At 36.8% G+C, this 16,792-nt stretch overlaps 2 protein-coding genes across 2 annotated transcripts; both read left to right on the top strand.

Annotated features, from left to right (window-relative positions):
* Positions 1-1,234: 1,234 nt before the first annotated feature.
* Positions 1,235-7,701, top strand: LOC133683201 (phosphatidylinositol 4-phosphate 5-kinase 10). Its single transcript, XM_062106755.1, has 9 exons — positions 1,235-1,635; positions 2,117-2,284; positions 2,555-2,720; positions 2,966-3,076; positions 3,885-4,072; positions 4,363-4,454; positions 5,454-5,685; positions 6,357-6,665; positions 7,420-7,701. Exons 2-8 carry the CDS (start codon positions 2,136-2,138, stop codon positions 6,643-6,645), a joined length of 1,227 nt encoding a protein of 408 aa, XP_061962739.1. The 5' UTR covers positions 1,235-1,635; positions 2,117-2,135; the 3' UTR covers positions 6,646-6,665; positions 7,420-7,701.
* A 3,968-nt stretch (positions 7,702-11,669) lies between these two features.
* Positions 11,670-16,136, top strand: LOC133681898 (uncharacterized protein At5g41620-like). The gene is made up of 3 exons (XM_062105085.1): positions 11,670-12,412; positions 13,641-13,766; positions 14,507-16,136. Exons 1-3 carry the CDS (start codon positions 11,966-11,968, stop codon positions 15,980-15,982), a joined length of 2,049 nt encoding a protein of 682 aa, XP_061961069.1. The 5' UTR covers positions 11,670-11,965; the 3' UTR covers positions 15,983-16,136.
* The last annotated feature ends 656 nt before the right edge of the window (positions 16,137-16,792 follow it).

Genomic DNA, 16,792 nt, shown 5'->3' with positions numbered 1-16,792 from the left:
AATGGCAGGAGTTGAAAAATGCAACTTGGGTTTTGTTTTAGGACCACGCTTGTCAAGCTAGTAAATAGTCTGCCAGCATGAAGTTTACCAAGTTTCCGAAGCTTGTGCATGCTGTCACCATGTTCAACAACGAGGAGAGAGCAATGTTTGAAGATCACCGTGTAATTAACGTAAGCTTGTCTCTTTATTCCAGCAACACTCACTGTTGATGCTTTTTGCCTGTTCGACGTCTTTGGAATTATGCCCTCTTTTCATAGAATGGGGAACACTAATGAATTCGACTGTACTTGTAGCATTAAACTAGTCGTGTACCCGGGTTACGCTGCGAAGTCTTTGTTGAATCTGCCTAAGCAAAGTTACCCGTATCAGCATATAATATACCGCATCCGGCAAGCGAAGCCAACATGTTTTTCTCCATGGCTTCAGTGTTTGTTGAATCTCTCTAGAGACAAACAAATCACTTTCAAGGCGGCTGCTGCTGCACTTTGCATAAGCGACATTGACGAGGCATTAGAGGTTAAAGATTAGCAGTTGACTATTCTTGGTACATTACTCGAGGGTGAATTTAGAATGCAGAATGCCGAGATCGATAAAATAACCACCGTTGTTAATCAAACTATTAAATCTCAATCAAAAAATAAAAATAATTTTTTTTAGTAAACTCAGATTCAATGGTTAAACTGGTATAAACATTTTAGTCGCATTACATGATAGACTGTTTTTCTTATCGAAGACATTAATTACTTAACATATTTACTGGGAATTGCAACTAATTCTAGATAATACGAAGGAATTATGATGTCAGCTCCGGTAGAATCAAACCAAGTCTCACGTTTTGAGAGCACTTAGATTGATCCAACCCATAATATTTGAGTTAATTAATAACACTCGTGTAATGATCAGTTCAAATATCCAGCAAAGCACGATACAGTTCCAAATACCAAACTGTTGTTGATAAGCTCAATTTATTTGTTTTCTTCAATAACCACAGGAGTGGATTTCATGGTTCCCACAATGACATTAAAAAAAAAAGAGGGCACGGCATTTCAAATTATTTGACAATATTGGACGATTTGAACGTGCTAGAGCTAATTTTACCAGCCCCAACTAACACCACCATCTATATGATTCGACAAAATCATATGATAAAATAACTGCTTAACCTTCTGTCACCGGCAAAGACAGGAAATAGTCCAAGGCAGTTTGCTGCAAGAACTTTGGAAATTTACAACTTACAACCATAAGAACCACCCAACTTAAGAGTAGGGATTTATCTCATCTTATCATGATTCAGCCATCTGATTTTGTTAAATTTAGCAGGGCAGGCAAACATTTAAAAGTTAGAACAGACTGCACGATTGTGCTAGCGCCCATGGTCACATGTAACTTGAAACAGAAAGGAATAGCTGGAATCTTGTTAACAACCCTTCCAGAATAGAATCTGGCGTCTAAAGAGGATGAATTTTAGAGTCTTATTAAGGACCTCAAAACCAATATTTTTAAATAAACAAGCGAAGATTTCGGAAGTGGCAAAACGGCCACAACTCAAATAAGCTGGTCATCAAATTATATGAAAAGGGCATATAAAGGGATATGGAACTGAGATTCAGAAACAAAAGCAATATATATTTAAAGGTAATCTCTGCAAATTTATTTTCTTAATTCTGGTTATTTTTTAATTTGTATTTTTCTCGTTCTGGTGATTCTTTTGTTGATGGGTTTTCGCTTTTTTTTGTTGATTTGGGCGAGACAAATCCAGTGAATTCATTTTAGGGTTTTGCAATTCTGGTGGGTTCATTATGATCATAATTCAAGATTGACTTTTTGGTATTGATATCCAGTCTAGTTTATGGAATTTCCATTTTTTTTAATCAGAATTTTGATTTGTTTTCCCCCTTGTCTTGTGTAATTCGGTAGTTTATCAACGTTATTGTAGAAAATTGGGAATCGTCCCAAAAAATGGTAAATAGAGAATTTGTCGTGCTGTTGTCCTGATTGATTTGAGTATAAAGACCGTTGACTAGCTCTGACATTCCCATTCACTGACCTTTTGCTGTAACCTGTGACACCTTTCCCATATGCGAAATGGATCATTTCATTCTGATTGACGGAACAGGCATTTTGAAGGGCAGCAAATGGCGATGCATTTCAAAGACCTTCCTTCTCTGGCATTCAGGGATGCTCAAAGGAACACGATACGATATTGCAAACAGGATTCCGGACGCGTTGATGATCGCGTGTATAGTTATTATAAATGCAAGGATTACTGTCCCGATGTTTTCAGGTTATTTTTTTGTCCTTTTTCTTTTACAGATTTTTCTTTTCATTCATACCTGTCTTGTCTGTCTGTTTTTATACATTCTTTTATATTTCTCCATGCTTAAATTCAGCTATTTATTAGTGAAGAAACACAGTTCTCCTTTGATACGATGCAAACAATCTAGGCCTTCAACTGTCACACACTCAACTGCTGGTCTCTCTCTCTCTGCCTGTAGACACTTATTATAGCTTTCCAGGTCTAGAGCTGACACTACTGTTATTGTATTTGTCACAGACGCATACAGGAGCTCAGAAATATTGATCGCTCTGATTACATGATGTCGATACGTTCAGATTTGACCCTACGGGAGATATTGTCAGCAGGAAATGATACTCGTGTGATCCCTGTCAGCACTGATGACCGCCTTGTTATAGGAATCGTGCCAAAATCTGAAAAGAAGGTAAAGAGATTAATCTTCAGAGTTGTCCTGCTAGTGTAGTAACAAATGAAATATTATTAGCAGGGCAGAAACTTGTTTCTTTTTGTCTAATTCATCTTTTTTTTTTTATTTTGCATCAGAAGATTAAGTTATGGCTTTCAAATTTGTGTTATCAACTTGATTATGGTGATGAATATTCACTGGCTTCAGTTTTTTGTTTTTCCATTATACTAGAAGTATAGAGTTCACCACACTTGTATTTGTAGGTAATGCTGCGTGTGCTTCCAAGCTATTGTTTCCATCTTGAAATGAACCGTGATTCACTGTTAAGCATCTTATATGGAATCCACTATATGAAGCCAATTGGTGGTCCTAAGGTACAGAACATTTCAACTCTCTTACATCAAACAGCATTACTTGCATATTACACAGCGTTTTGTTACACACGAGGTATATAAACAGCGGAACAAACAACATCAACTCAAAGATGTTGAAATCATAGTTGATAGACACCTCTTAACCTGGTCAATCTGGCTGGAAATCAATTGAATTCACTCTAAACTGGGTTGATAAGCTAGTTACACCTCATACAACGTTGAAGTAAAAAAAACCCGTCACCGTTCAACCTGGTAAAAAATCCAATAAATCCAGTTAGAAAATGGATGGTCCATGCATCGTCTGATTGGTCATGCACCATCCTCTAATTTGCGTGCGTGATGTATGTACTCTTCTATCGCATTTCATTTTGCTGTTTCCTCCACAGACGCAAAAAACAGCTTTCATGTCCGCCGATTTAGAAAATGTGTGTTTCTCTGTTTCTTATATGTGTGTACATGTCAAGACCAAACAAAAAATCCTTTCTCCGGTAACAATCACAAAACATGTCACTGTTTACAAAACAATTTCTTATGTTTTCATTTGCAGTTTCTTGTCCATTGAATTAGAATACTTAAAGCGAAAATAATGCTATTGCTGGGTGGCCTAAGACGTCCGATTTCACTTGAAGTTATGATGGGCACTATAGGTTGCACTTTTATTACACATGATTATTGCCTTGGTGAAGAAACAAAGTTAGTGGAAAGAGCCAAAACCTGATAAAAAAATTTCCCACAGATCTTCCCTTGTGTTTTGGAACTAACATTTTTGAGTTGCTACAATGCACTAATCATGACTTTTTGTGAGCAGGTTTACTTTTCTGTCTATTCCAGAGTGATTCCATCAGATGCTAACATATTCAGGGTTTTTGATCTGAAAGGCTCGTGGAAAGGACGAAAAATAAACAAACCAAGAGCCAAAGAGAACATCATATTAAAGGATATGGACTTCGGTTTTCGTTTTTACCTAGATCCATTGATCCAAGAAAAACTCTTAGGGTATGTCAATTACTCTAGTTCTTTCTAGACACATTAGTTTGAAATACAAACAAATATTTGAAGAGAGAACAAAGCGAGGTGAACTAGATCTGGAATTGGACTTTCAGATTGTGGAGATCAATTTTACGGACACAGCTACTTGTAGTTCCACCTGGAAACTTACTAAATGCAATTAAAAAACTGTAAAAACCCTTCGGAATTTGGCGTAACCTTTAAGCCTTTAGGCATTGATTGTTTACCCTTTTGTTATCTATGAATTTAAGTTTTAATCCCCTTTTTTACTTTTACAGGCAAATCAAGCATGATTGTGAGTTTTTGGAAGCTCAGGGTATAATGGATTACAGTCTTTTGATTTGTATAGCTTTGCCACCTCAAGATAAAGGTGATTTCCCCCCTCCTAATCTCCTACATTGCTTTGGTACTTGATAAAGAAGAGAATAGGAAATTTATTGATAAAAGAAACGCATTGACCATCTAATGAAACTGAACTGAAGCAGTGGTCTGTGATGTTATTCACTTTCACACCCTGAATTTGACAAAGAATATCTGTGTAGTTTGTAGAATGTGCATTTCAATTCTTACACTCTTGGTTCATACTAATGTGCTGTTTGCAGAATTTGCATTTCAATTCATACTCTTTTTATAATTTCTCAGAATATATTATAGAGAAATGATGTTCAATTCAATTTAAATAAACCTTAATCCATACTAAGAGGTGTTTCATTTTAAGTTGTTAATTAGTTTAACGTCTATTCGTTTCGTGTAAAATATCTAACAGTTAAATGTTTTTTAAATTTTTTTGTGTTTGTTTCTGAAAATTGTTTTTCTATATTTGTTTGCCATAAAATATTTTACAGGAAACTGATCAATATAAAATATTTTATACTTAACCTTTAAACTTAATTCATTTACTAGGAAATATTATTAGCTCGTGAAGTTCCGTAAAATATTTTGTGAATAGTAATCAATTTTCAATATTTTTTAACTAATTCAACCACCACCACCTTTTCCTACACCACCATCATGATCATCTCATTATCACCTCCATTACATCCATCACTTCCTTCTCTGTCATTTGTTTTTTCATCATCTTATCTGTCATCACCACTACAACCATCTCACCACTGCCTTATGCATCATTACCTTCATATCATCACAATTACCACCAAACACCATTAAAAAATATTTTTCAAGCCAAATATTTTAAGGGAAAATATTTTACATGTTTACTTCTGAGGATGTTTCCCTTACTCAGAAGTTTGTATCTGAGTTTAGAAATGAAATGAAGAATAAAATGATTTCACTTTAACACAGCATTCAATTGCGACCATATTACAAAACGAAATAACAGAGGAATTTTTTTTCTTCTATTCTTCTACAGATTCGGTTGATAGCAGAAGTTCCTATAGCGAAGTTACATCCTCCTGCCACTCTCCTATGAATTCGAATGATAGCAGAAATTCCAATGTCCAGAATACTGGCTATGGAGATTCTTCTCCTGTAAATTCAGTTGATAGCAGAAGTTTTGATAGCGATAGAATCTCAAGTTGCTCTTCAGAAGAAGTTGAGGGAACACAGTCAATTTATTCTGACATTAGCAAAGAGCTTGATAGGTAAATAACGTCTTCCACCCAACAATTATGCAGTTCACAGAATGAATGATAGGCTATCTACATTACTTTAGTTGACCATTAGCAAGTCTCTTTTGTTTGGGTTTATTGGGAGTGGTTCCATTTAGATGAACATGAGCTTGAATTTACCAGAGATCACATCCTTCCCAAGAAGAAGATCAAAATTTAAACTGGCAAAGAGAATAACCGAAACAATGAAAGTTGAGCTCAGGATCATATTCAAGATTTTTCTTCATCTCAAAATCTGAATTTGAACTTTTCTTTTGGACACACTTGACAGTAAATTGCTTCGAATCTGAGCGACTGAGATATCTGGAAACAACAAACCAAAACTCCACACACACACACACACGCTTCTTCATTGTAATACTTTATATATGTGTGTGTGCCATTATGATTTCACTTTATTCTATTCAAAGACTATCCACTGCTTAAAAAATAAAATGGAGGAGGGCAGGTAGAATGGAAAGTTCACTAGCCTGTCCATGAAAGAGCCCACTTTCCTCCTGTCATATAATTTATCCAAAGGAAACCAGGGGTGGTTTTGCCCTCTCTTTGTTTTCCCCCACTTGTCTACTGGAGATGAACTTGATAATCTGGGATTAAATAGTATCTTCATTGATGAAATACTTTCTGCCATGGTTCCATTGCAGTTCTAAATTTAGATTAGGTGTGGGAATGCCAGCACGTACTATCCGATCAAAACTGATTAAAGCAGGACATGTGCCATCCACTCGAAGCGCTGGAGGATTGGAGTGCGCCGACGTTGTGCTATATTTCTCAATTGTTGATATATTTCAGAATTACAATCTGGCTAAGCGCCTTGAACATGCTTACAAGTCAATCAAGTACGACTCCAAGTCAATTGTTACAGTGAATCCCAAGGCATATGCTTCTCGCTTCCAAGATTTTATGAGCCTAATTTTTCTTGTGGACTGCTGATATTTGTGGACTTGCAACTGGTAAGTTTTGTTTATTTTACCATCTCTCCACATGAATTATTACATGAGGACATTCTCAACCTTTGGCACGTAAGACATTCATGCTTGTGGAATAACTATCAAAGTGCTGTCTATAGGATGATTTATATCTTATCATCAGTGTTCTTCATACTCATTGGAGATTCCGTGGGCATATAGATGTAGTGCATTCTAGAAAAGTCAAGAACTTTCTTACCGAACTTCCAACCAAACTGTCCGAATCAGACATCCCTCTGTAGTGCTCTCTTGCATTTCATCTCATTATACGAAAGCTAACACCTAGCAACGCATGAATTTTCAACATTCTGCCCCTGCATGTGATTGAATGAGAAGGTAAAGAAAGCAGCCCTTGCTGACCTTCAGTCATCCAAATCCAGTCAGCCTCAAGCTCAACCAACCAAATTTGAGAAGGGTTTTTGCTTACTTTCTCATTCTTTCCTTCTTTTTTTTTAGCAATGAATGCTTGGATTTTTCAAATTTTAATCCTAATTACCCAGATTCCTATCCTGTTTTTATTTAGTTGTTGTATTCACATTGCATTTCTCTCAGGACAGGCATGATCAACTGGATTCCTCCTATCATGCACCACATTGTTAAAAATTGTGATCCATAGAAATCAAGACTTACAATATATTTGCCTCTCCATGCTGCTGCTGCTTCCTTTTCTTCTTCTTTTTTTGATTTCCCTCCCCTTGTTATGGCATAAAATTATTATTATTTTCACTCTTTTTTACAGGGCTATGGACCGTTCTGTGCCGTGCAAGTTTTTGACCATCTGCATAGGCATATAATAGACAAATTATCGTTCATTATGGAAATGGGATACGTAACATGATGACTTGGAAACACAGGGACAGCTGATCTCATTACCAAGCAATATGGCTCTGTCAATTTGCAATATCTGGATGATTATTGATTTATTTCCTTTTTTCTTATTTAAAACAGTGTTCAGAGTGTCTCTAATGGCAAAAACCATTTAAAAGAGTCAAATGATTATTACAGCATTTTAATAGTGTCATTTAGCTTATCTTTTTTTCAAGTGATACTCCAATGAAAAAAACTATTTTATCAAATTATCTTGTATTTTATATAAAATGATGAAAGAAAAAGAAACAATTTTAAAGATAAAAAATAAATATAATTTTCTCCAATAAATATCGAGTCATTTTAGCCCCCCTCCCCCCCAATATAGCTTTCCTGGTGGAGATGGCTTTGGTGGCAAAAGGGAGGAGAGTCATTCCTTCTCTATTAAACAGTTCATTGTTTATTTCTTTTCAACGTTTTTTTATTATTATTTTTACAGTTAATGGCATCGTAGTTCGAGTTTAGACCCATAAATTCGTAAGCCTCCACGGCACCAAAAAAGTTCTAAGGGAAACAGAAAAAATATCAGAACTAACAAATCACAACTGCCCTGATGGGACCGAAATTAAAGGGCACATTAAGCCAACGCCAGATCTGGGCCAGGGAAGGGATACTGAAAGACAGGTAGGATAGACAGCAAAAACACAGAGGCTCGGGATGGCAATGTTCCCTGCGGTCGGATTTCTTTATTTCTGTATCATATTTATTGATTAATAAATTTAAATATTTATAAATTATCATCTAATCTGTATTTATTATCTACTATTATATATCTATTAATTAATAAAATATGAAATAATTAATAATTCATTTTCTGTTTAGCTTGTGAGAAGTGCAGATCGTGATAGCTGTTTGTCAAATATATATTATTTTCTTTATCCAGGTTCTTTCTGTTCCTTCAGGTCGGGTTAGTCGGTCGTTTCCCCCGAGCGATATGCCATGCCATTCTGTTGCCTGTTGTCAATTTATTCACACAACTTGTTAAAAAAGATTATACAATGAAGATCGATTAAGAAATAATTATCATTTAAAAAAAAACAGTCATTCACTAACCGACAATAATAACATATTAAATCCGAAACTTAGTTTTCCCTGTCATGTAAGAAAACACAAATTTAAATTGTGCTAGCAATAATGATTTAACGAGGCACGAATTGATTTCCACCGTTGATTGGGCGAAACGGCCGGCACGATTTCTTATCAGATTTGTATGACAATCACTTTGCTCTAGGGCTAAGCATTTCCGGTTCGGTCCGGTTTTGAACCAAAATAAACAACCAGACCGAATTACTTTTTTTTTTTAATTTTTTGAACCGAACCGAACCGAAAACCGGTTCAAACCGATTAATTTCGGTTCGGTTCGGTTCGGTTTTTTTTCCCTTCCAAACCGGTTCAAACCCAATGATCCTCTCTACTTCTCCTGAAATCTCATACAACAAATCCCAAGTTGCTGGAGGTGAAGACCCATTCGGGATTCCACGGCCAAATCCTTGTCTACAACTGCACCCAACCTTGCAAATCAGGCAAAAAACCCAAGACCCGAACATTAGCCCCAAAAAACATAATCACAAAAACTAGAGCAGATTGTCCTACTTTAAAAAGAAACATAAAGGAAGCATACCTTAGTTTTTTCGGTGCTACAAGGGAGGTCGTTTCTCTTGAAATCATCTTTAAAGGTGGAGCGAGTCATTTGATGAGTTAACTCAGCCAAGTACTCTTCTTCATCACTCTTTGTCTTAGTAGAGCCAACGATGACCAATTTGTTTTGCTTTGATTTTTCACCAGCCAGAGAGTGAAGGGAAAGAGATGTTGAGAAGGGAGGGGAGGGGGGCGGCCCACCAACCAAAGAGTGAAATGAGAGAGATGCAGAGAAGGGAGGGGAGGGGGTAGAGTAAAGTGAGAGTGAAATGAGAGAGATGTAGAGGGGGGCGGCAGCTGATGGCTTAATGCCTTATTCTAGGGTTAGAAAAGATTGTATTTATACTTGGTTTTTTTTTTAAGTGCTAACTGGTTGAACCGGTTCGGTTTGGTTCGGTTCAATCGGTTTCAGAATTCGGAAACCGAAACCGAACCGAACCGAACCAGAATTTTTTTGTGATTTTTTAATCGGTTAATTCGGTTTTTTTTCGGTTCGGTTTTTTCAGTTATTTTTTGTCCAGTTTTCTCGGTTTAATCAGTTTATCGATTTTTTTGCTCACCCCTACTTTGCTCTTTAGAAATCTGTGAATTCCTCTTCTCTAATTTTTATAATAAACATAAAAATCTGCATGTCCTAAATCTCAGATTTGACTGTCAACTGTCCCTTGAAATCTGAAAATTTGGCAACTTAACGGCATAATTAAGCAAAGTACATCCTTAGAATAAACAACCAAACAAAAGCTTTGTAACGCCAGCACGAGAGGGCTATGGACCACAAGCTGCTGGTTTGGTCTCTGACAGGCTTTTTGGTGGACAGCTTGCACAGATATTTCTTCACCTGCGGGCCTGTGGCTCAGCCCTCCATCGGTCTATACGGGTAACATGCCGATGCACTAAAAAGCAGCCAACCAGGTTGATCTCCCTCGTCCTAGAATCCTAACCAGGCTCGGCATCATAGGTGGTCAAGCGTGTCACACTGTTCCATGAACCGCATGGTTAAAAGTTTAAGCTTACTGCTCCAAGAGAAGGATTTAGGCATCATTAACCCCAGCGATTTTATTCCTATGTTTCAGTCATAGCATCTCAAATGAGGTTAGAATTCGATAGTTCTCCAAGACGAGACACGTAGATGTCATATGAGTTAAATTTGGGCAAACTAGGCAATCTGCATGAAAAGTTTAAGAGAATGACTAAGGTAATTGCCAATAGACTAAAAGACACGCAGCCGCAACCAGCTCTCTGAAGCGTTTAAGCTCTGCAACCTGTGATCAAGTAAGATCCTCATCAAGGAAGATCTTACTTGGAAGACAATATAGCTTTTGCTTAGCTCTAAGGGCTCGAAGTTGGTCGACTGTATTTATGAAAGTCTTGAAAAGAAGAGCGAGAGAGTATGATTGGCGCTAAGACGGGGCTTTCTTTATTTTTATCTGGTATACAAGATGGAAGAAGATTCAGTTCCTTTGCACTTATTTGTCCACATTTAGTAGATTCCGTGTGCTTTAATGAAGTTAATCTTTTCAAATGGTGTTATTTTATAAAAAAAATTCTTAATTTACTGCGTTGATTTAAAAAAGAATCGTTAAATTTATCGACTACAGGAGTTGGAGAAAATAAAGCAGTGTCCATCAATCATGGTCATAGAGCATCTGCAATTTTTAACCAGTTGGCCTAGCACAGGACATCGATCTGCCATGTCTATAACATGGAGAACAAATCTATAAAAAAAATGATAAGGAAATGTTGACCGGAAGCAAATAGATGTATATTTAGTGTATTTTTGGTATTGTGATAATAGTTGTTTTTTAAATAATTTTTTTATGTTAAAATATATGCTAATGATTTTTTTTATTTTTTAAAAATTATTTTTGATATCAACACGTTAAAACCATTCAAAACATACAAATCATATTAAATTTTAATAATTTTTTCTTTTTAGAAACATGATTTGAGAACATTATTAATATCCTCTAATATATTTTTATTAATCCAATGGTAACTACTGCCTTCAAACAAATTTATACATTAATCAAAATTATTTTTTTTGAATGATTTTAAAAACGTAATTAAGAACTAATCATTAAACACTGACTCAACATTCAAAATCAAAAAGTCACATCCTATGGTTTTAGGACTCTATGGTACAGACAAGCCAAGGACGAGCAAAAATGTTGACAAGAAAGGAGAAATGTTTCCAAATGGTTTGACAATTTAGATTGTGTAAACAGTGATGTAACATGAGAAGTTTTACTTTGGTGGTCTGACTGTACACAAATGCTTCTGCCTTTTTTTGACTTCGAGGCACCGTCATAATTAAAAGTTTTTGCATCGGTAGCATATAAATTGTGTCGAATGCGGAATTGATGCACAGGACTATTCATTCTTCCGAATCATTTTGAAATATAGCTGTCTACAGATAAGGCAATTCATGCCTTAGCTTAGGAAAGATTACCAGATAAGCAATTGCAAATGTTTTTATTTTTTCGCATCTCATTCTATTGCATGCCACTTGGATCTTGCACATTTCTATAATGAAAGAGTTGGAATCCAACTCAGCCTGAGAGCTTAGGTGGCTAGAGTTTAGGGGCAAAGGACGGAAAAGCCAGAAGGTCCCATGTAAAGTTAAAACTTTCAGTCAGACACTGAACACTGAAGACAGAACTTGAAACATAGCAAGGAGAAGCAAGCTAACAGCTCTAGCTAGTAGCTACAAGTCACAGTAATAGAAACACACAAACACAAGGACCAAACTTCACTCAGACTGAAATTGCATACCAAGCTAGATGAGTGAAACAGAGAAGAACCCAGAGTTAGGAACTTGGAAGGGAGAAATGGAAAGAAAAGAAAAAGGTGTGGAGAGAGAAGGAAAGAAAGTAGAGATATTGAAGAGTAAACAAAAGTTGAAAGAAGGGATGGTACTGCAGGTAGGGAAAAGAGGAGGCCCATCTACCCCATCACCTACTTGGAGACTTGAGTTCTCTCCTTCTCCAAATGACAACAACAACGGCAACCCCATTCAAGAATTCCTTAATACCACTACCACTACTGTCTCTGCTAGAAAGCTCTGTGCCAATTTTTGGGAGATTCAACCCCAAGTTCACCTCTCAGCGTCTAAAATGAACAAGAATCTTGGTCGTAGAAGAGCTCACCCTAGCCACCACCACCAAGATAAGAAGGCCTTTGAGCCACGTACTCATTTAGTTGATCCTCCTAATAGCCCCCCTGATCAGGTTTAACCATCTCTAAGCATTTTTTTTATATATAATTTTGATGGGATTTATGACTAAGTTCGAAAGAAATTGCGATTTTTTTATTAATTTTGATTTGTGATTGGCTGGTTTATCTAGTTGTTTTTTCTTTTTGCCATTACCAACTTCAATTGATTTTTGTAGGCCTCTACTTGTTAGGTGGTTGGGGGGTTTTTGCTTGCATGCTTGTTTGTCCTGTGCTCTGGTTGGTCTGTTTTCTTGATCTTTTTGTAGTATATTATTGGCATTTTAGTTGAGGAACTGGAACTGTCAATTAATGCAGAAAAGAGCATTATTCGAGTCTGATGGCTTGGCTGCTTTTTTCTTCCTATTTTCTTGTTGCCTTTGGCTTTGTTACTCGCAGATTGCCTCTTCTAAAAACATATTTTAATTGATTTATCTTATGATTTCTACTCTTTTGCTGGTGGCCCACGGACAAATTCGTTGTATTCATGCTCCAATTTAGTAGTTTATGATTGGGTTGAAAAGCTTATTCTTTGGGGTCTTGTGACTTCATTTTCCTAAATTCATCTTCTGGACTCCAAATTGAGTTTCTGTATGTGTTAGTGGCTTCCATAGTTTCAGCCTTTTACTTCTAGCTAATACAATTGCAATAAGACATGCCGCCTCCTAATTTTACCAGGGCCTTCTCCTGACAATTTTATCAGGCTTCTGCTTGTTGGTGTCTTGGTGGTTCTCTTTTTATTTTTATTATATCATATCATATTTTATTTTTTTTCCTTTGGTTATGCGATTAGCTGTTGTCTAGTACCAGATTTTGATCTTCATTGAGTGTAAAATTGCTTGCTACTTGTTGTGATAGTCTTAATATAAGAGCGTCAAAACGTACAAATCTGATTCTTGTTATATGGCTGGAAGTGAAGTGTCTACCTTCTTCTGGTAATATATCAAATGTTTTGAGGTAATAAATGATATCTTTTTCTTGTTTTGGTAGAATACATGTCTTTGCCATTGATGTTCTTAGTTTGGTTCCTTGGAGATGAAATTCCCTCTTGCACTGGATGAGCAAGAATACATTGGAGTTACTGTTTAACATAGGAATTGCAGTCATTATCTAGGGGGGTTTTATTTTTCCTTTCGGGAAACAAGGCTTTTACATATTTTGTCAACGGATCCTTACTTAATGATAAATTAGCTTTGAGTATTGTAATTTTCACAAATTAGTTAATCCTTGTGCTTATATTTCCAGCCAGCAAGTGCTAGTCCCTTGAGGAAACATGTTACCAAGTCATTGATACAACACCATCGACCAGATGGAAGAAATGGTAATGCTCTACGGCCTCTATCACCTGCAAGTTGTGATGGCCCAATGGAGGTATATATGTGTTCTCCTCCCTTTATCCCTCTGCAGTTTTTCTATTGATTTTGTGCACATAGGAAATTAAAAGAAGTGGGAATTAAGTGTCCCATGAGTTTTTGTAAATTCAGCAATCCACGGAAGTTCAAAAGTGACTTCTAGGACACGGTTTCCCTCTATGTACGAACCATGGAGTAACCGTGGGAATCTTGATTAGGAAATTGTCTTGTCTGTTGATATAGACTGACGGAATGAACTTGAATGCCTCTACTGATCTTCTCTTTGCAATCATCAGTTAGACAGCTATGCTATTGCTACATAAAACTCACAGTATTAACTAAAACTTAAACATATCCAACTATGTAATTCCTGTAATTTGAAATTTTCCAGAGAAAAGTTATCTGTACAATAAAAAGGATCTGATTACCAGTCATGTTCAAATAAAACTTGAGACTACTGACGTGCTGTTTTTTGTTGTTGCTTTTCATGAACAGAAGAAATTCAAGGACCCAAAATCATAGTAGTCATACTGAAGTGGAAATTGATGAACTAGGCATTTTATCTTGTTAATGGTTCTCATTTAATCTAGCATGCTTCCGAGAAGGACACTGTTTATGTTTCTAAGTTGAACTCCATGAGAAGTTCCATTGCTTAGTGTCACTATTTCTTTTATTATCATTAGATTCCCTGAATTATTTCCTTTTGTTTTCCCCTGTTTGTATTTCTGTAACAAATTTTGAAGTGGCTCTTTTCCACAGGTGGCACTTTATAACCCTGCAGTTACCCCTACTAGTTCTTCAGATTTTAGGGACAGGATGAGAGAGTCAAGTTATAGTCTTAAGACATCAACGGAGTTGCTCAAGGTACTCAATCGGATCTGGAGTCTTGAAGAACAACAAGCATCCAATATGTCGTTGTTAAGAGCTTTAAAGATGGAACTGGGTCATTCTCAGTCACAAATAAAGGATTTGCTGAACGAGAAGCAAGCAAATAGACAAGAAATGGACCACTTAATGAAGCAACTTGCAGAAGATAAAGTTATCAGGAAAAAGAAGGAGCAAGATCGAATCAAATCTGCTGTTCAGTCAGTGCAAGAAGAGCTGAAAGATGAGAGGAAGTTAAGGAAGCACTCAGAGAGCCTCCACCGGAAGCTAGCTCGAGAGCTTTCTGAGGTAAAATACTCTTTCTGTAATGCTTTAAAAGAGCTCGAGAGAGAAAGGAAAACATGTTTTTTGTTGGAAAATTTGTGTGATGAGTTTGCCCAAGGAATAAGAGATTATGAGCAAGAGGTGCGGTCCCTTAGGCACAAATCTGACATGGATAGTGTAGCTGGGGAAAAAACTGACCGATTGGTTCTCCATATTTCAGAAGCATGGCTTGATGAGCGGATGCAAATGGAACTAGCAGAAGCTGAAAACGATCCTGTTGGCAAATTAGGTCCCCATATTGAAACCTTTCTCCAAGCTAGACTCTCCATTGAATTGAAGAAAGATGGAAACTTCGAGAAGGAGGGGATAAAAAACTGCTCAAGACGGGAATCCTATCTGTTGAATGAGGCTGCAAGTGCTCCTCAAGATGCAGCTGATGATGATTCTACTGACAGTGATTCACATTGTTTCGAGCTAAACAGTGCAAGTAAAAGACAAACTATAGGCAACTCTAAACAACAAGCAGATAATGCTTCAGAAATTCATCTTGAAAAAACAGTGAAATCAAATTCTACGAAGAGAATGGCTGGATCCAGGGAAAATACTAAGTTTCATAACCCAGCCCATTTCCAGGTGCAGTTTGAAGACTACATGGCTGGAAACAAAACACAATTTTCAGATAGAGGGCACACTGAATTAAGTGGAGAGAGCCAAGGTATATCCAATATATATGAAGCCAAACAAGATGGTCACCATAAAAGGAAAACTAAACAGGTGATCCATGGATTGAATTCAAATTATGTGCTTGATACCCTAACAAGAAATCACTCCTTGTCATCCGAGGGTGATAAAATTCATCCTGTCAGTGATTTCAAGGAAGATGCTTGTGCTCAACCTGTATTTGGTGGTCATGCTAGTCCAGTGCGACAATGGATGTCGAAGTTAACATCCCCAGAATTTGATAAGTCTGAATGTTCCTCAAAACTAACAAGGGACTTGAATGAAAATACACTGAAGGCAAAGCTGCTTGAAGCAAGATTGGAGGGCCAGAAATCTCGCATAAGGGCTTCTAAAGCTGTCTTTTAGGTTGATGGAGGGGGGTGGACCGTTGATATGCCTTAAGTTAGAATCTTCTCTATAAGAAACTCCGAATAAAATTTAGAATCTTCCATGTCGCATATTTTGTTCAACAACTTTCAGAATAAAAGGTCCGTCAATTATATTTCTTTATCACTTGTAATTTTTGGCATTATATTTGTAGATGGTCAATGTGTCTGTGTCTCTGGTGATAACACCAATGTGTGAATTTATCCCCACCTAAACCCGAAAGGTGTCCCTCAAGCTTATAAATGGTGGCCAAATTTACTTTCGAAGTAGAAGTTACGTGCATTTGCAGCATTTGATCCGAAGTAGGGGTTCGGACTCGAGCGAACACATGCACCCAAGCGCATGCTCATGGATCCACAGACAGGCACAAAGAAAGTCACGTTGCATTGTTCATTATTGAAATCTGAAGCGTCTTTCTAAATACTGATTCTACATGGTTGGTAAATCCATTACCTGATGCCTAACATATTGAGCTGAATCTGGGCATGGATACCTGCACCAACAGCTGTTCATTTTAACTTTAAAAATCCAGTTGCCTTGTTTCTATTGGAATTGGAATAGTTTTTCTTGGCCTTATATTCGGTAGCCTGGCCAAATGTTTTGCTGTTGGCTTTTGCTATTTTAGCATCATGATGGATATGAGAACTGTTCCTAAACACATTGAGGCTCGAATAATGGTGACAATGGCGTATGAATGATGGATTTTTCATCGATGCGTCAATTAAACTGCACAGTTATTTTCGAACTTTACTTTATATCCTGATTTATCTAGTGAAAGAACAGCTTGCC

Source organism: Populus nigra, chromosome 2 (genome assembly GCF_951802175.1).
Source record: "Populus nigra chromosome 2, ddPopNigr1.1, whole genome shotgun sequence".
NCBI lineage: Eukaryota > Viridiplantae > Streptophyta > Magnoliopsida > Malpighiales > Salicaceae > Populus > Populus nigra.
The sequence above is the reverse complement of the archived record's forward strand: the minus strand, read 5'-3'. Positions and strand labels throughout refer to the sequence as shown.

Coding starts and splice junctions, on each gene's coding strand:
- LOC133683201 (XM_062106755.1), top strand. CDS start 2,136: ATGGCGATGCATTTCAAAGACCTTCCTTCTCTGGCATTCAGGGATGCT. Junction 3,077..3,884: donor AGCCAATTGGTGGTCCTAAG/GTACAGAACATT, acceptor TTTTGTGAGCAG/GTTTACTTTTCTGTCTATTC. Junction 4,073..4,362: donor ATCCAAGAAAAACTCTTAGG/GTATGTCAATTA, acceptor TTACTTTTACAG/GCAAATCAAGCATGATTGTG.
- LOC133681898 (XM_062105085.1), top strand. CDS start 11,966: ATGAGTGAAACAGAGAAGAACCCAGAGTTAGGAACTTGGAAGGGAGAA. Junction 12,413..13,640: donor CTAATAGCCCCCCTGATCAG/GTTTAACCATCT, acceptor TTATATTTCCAG/CCAGCAAGTGCTAGTCCCTT. Junction 13,767..14,506: donor GTTGTGATGGCCCAATGGAG/GTATATATGTGT, acceptor TCTTTTCCACAG/GTGGCACTTTATAACCCTGC.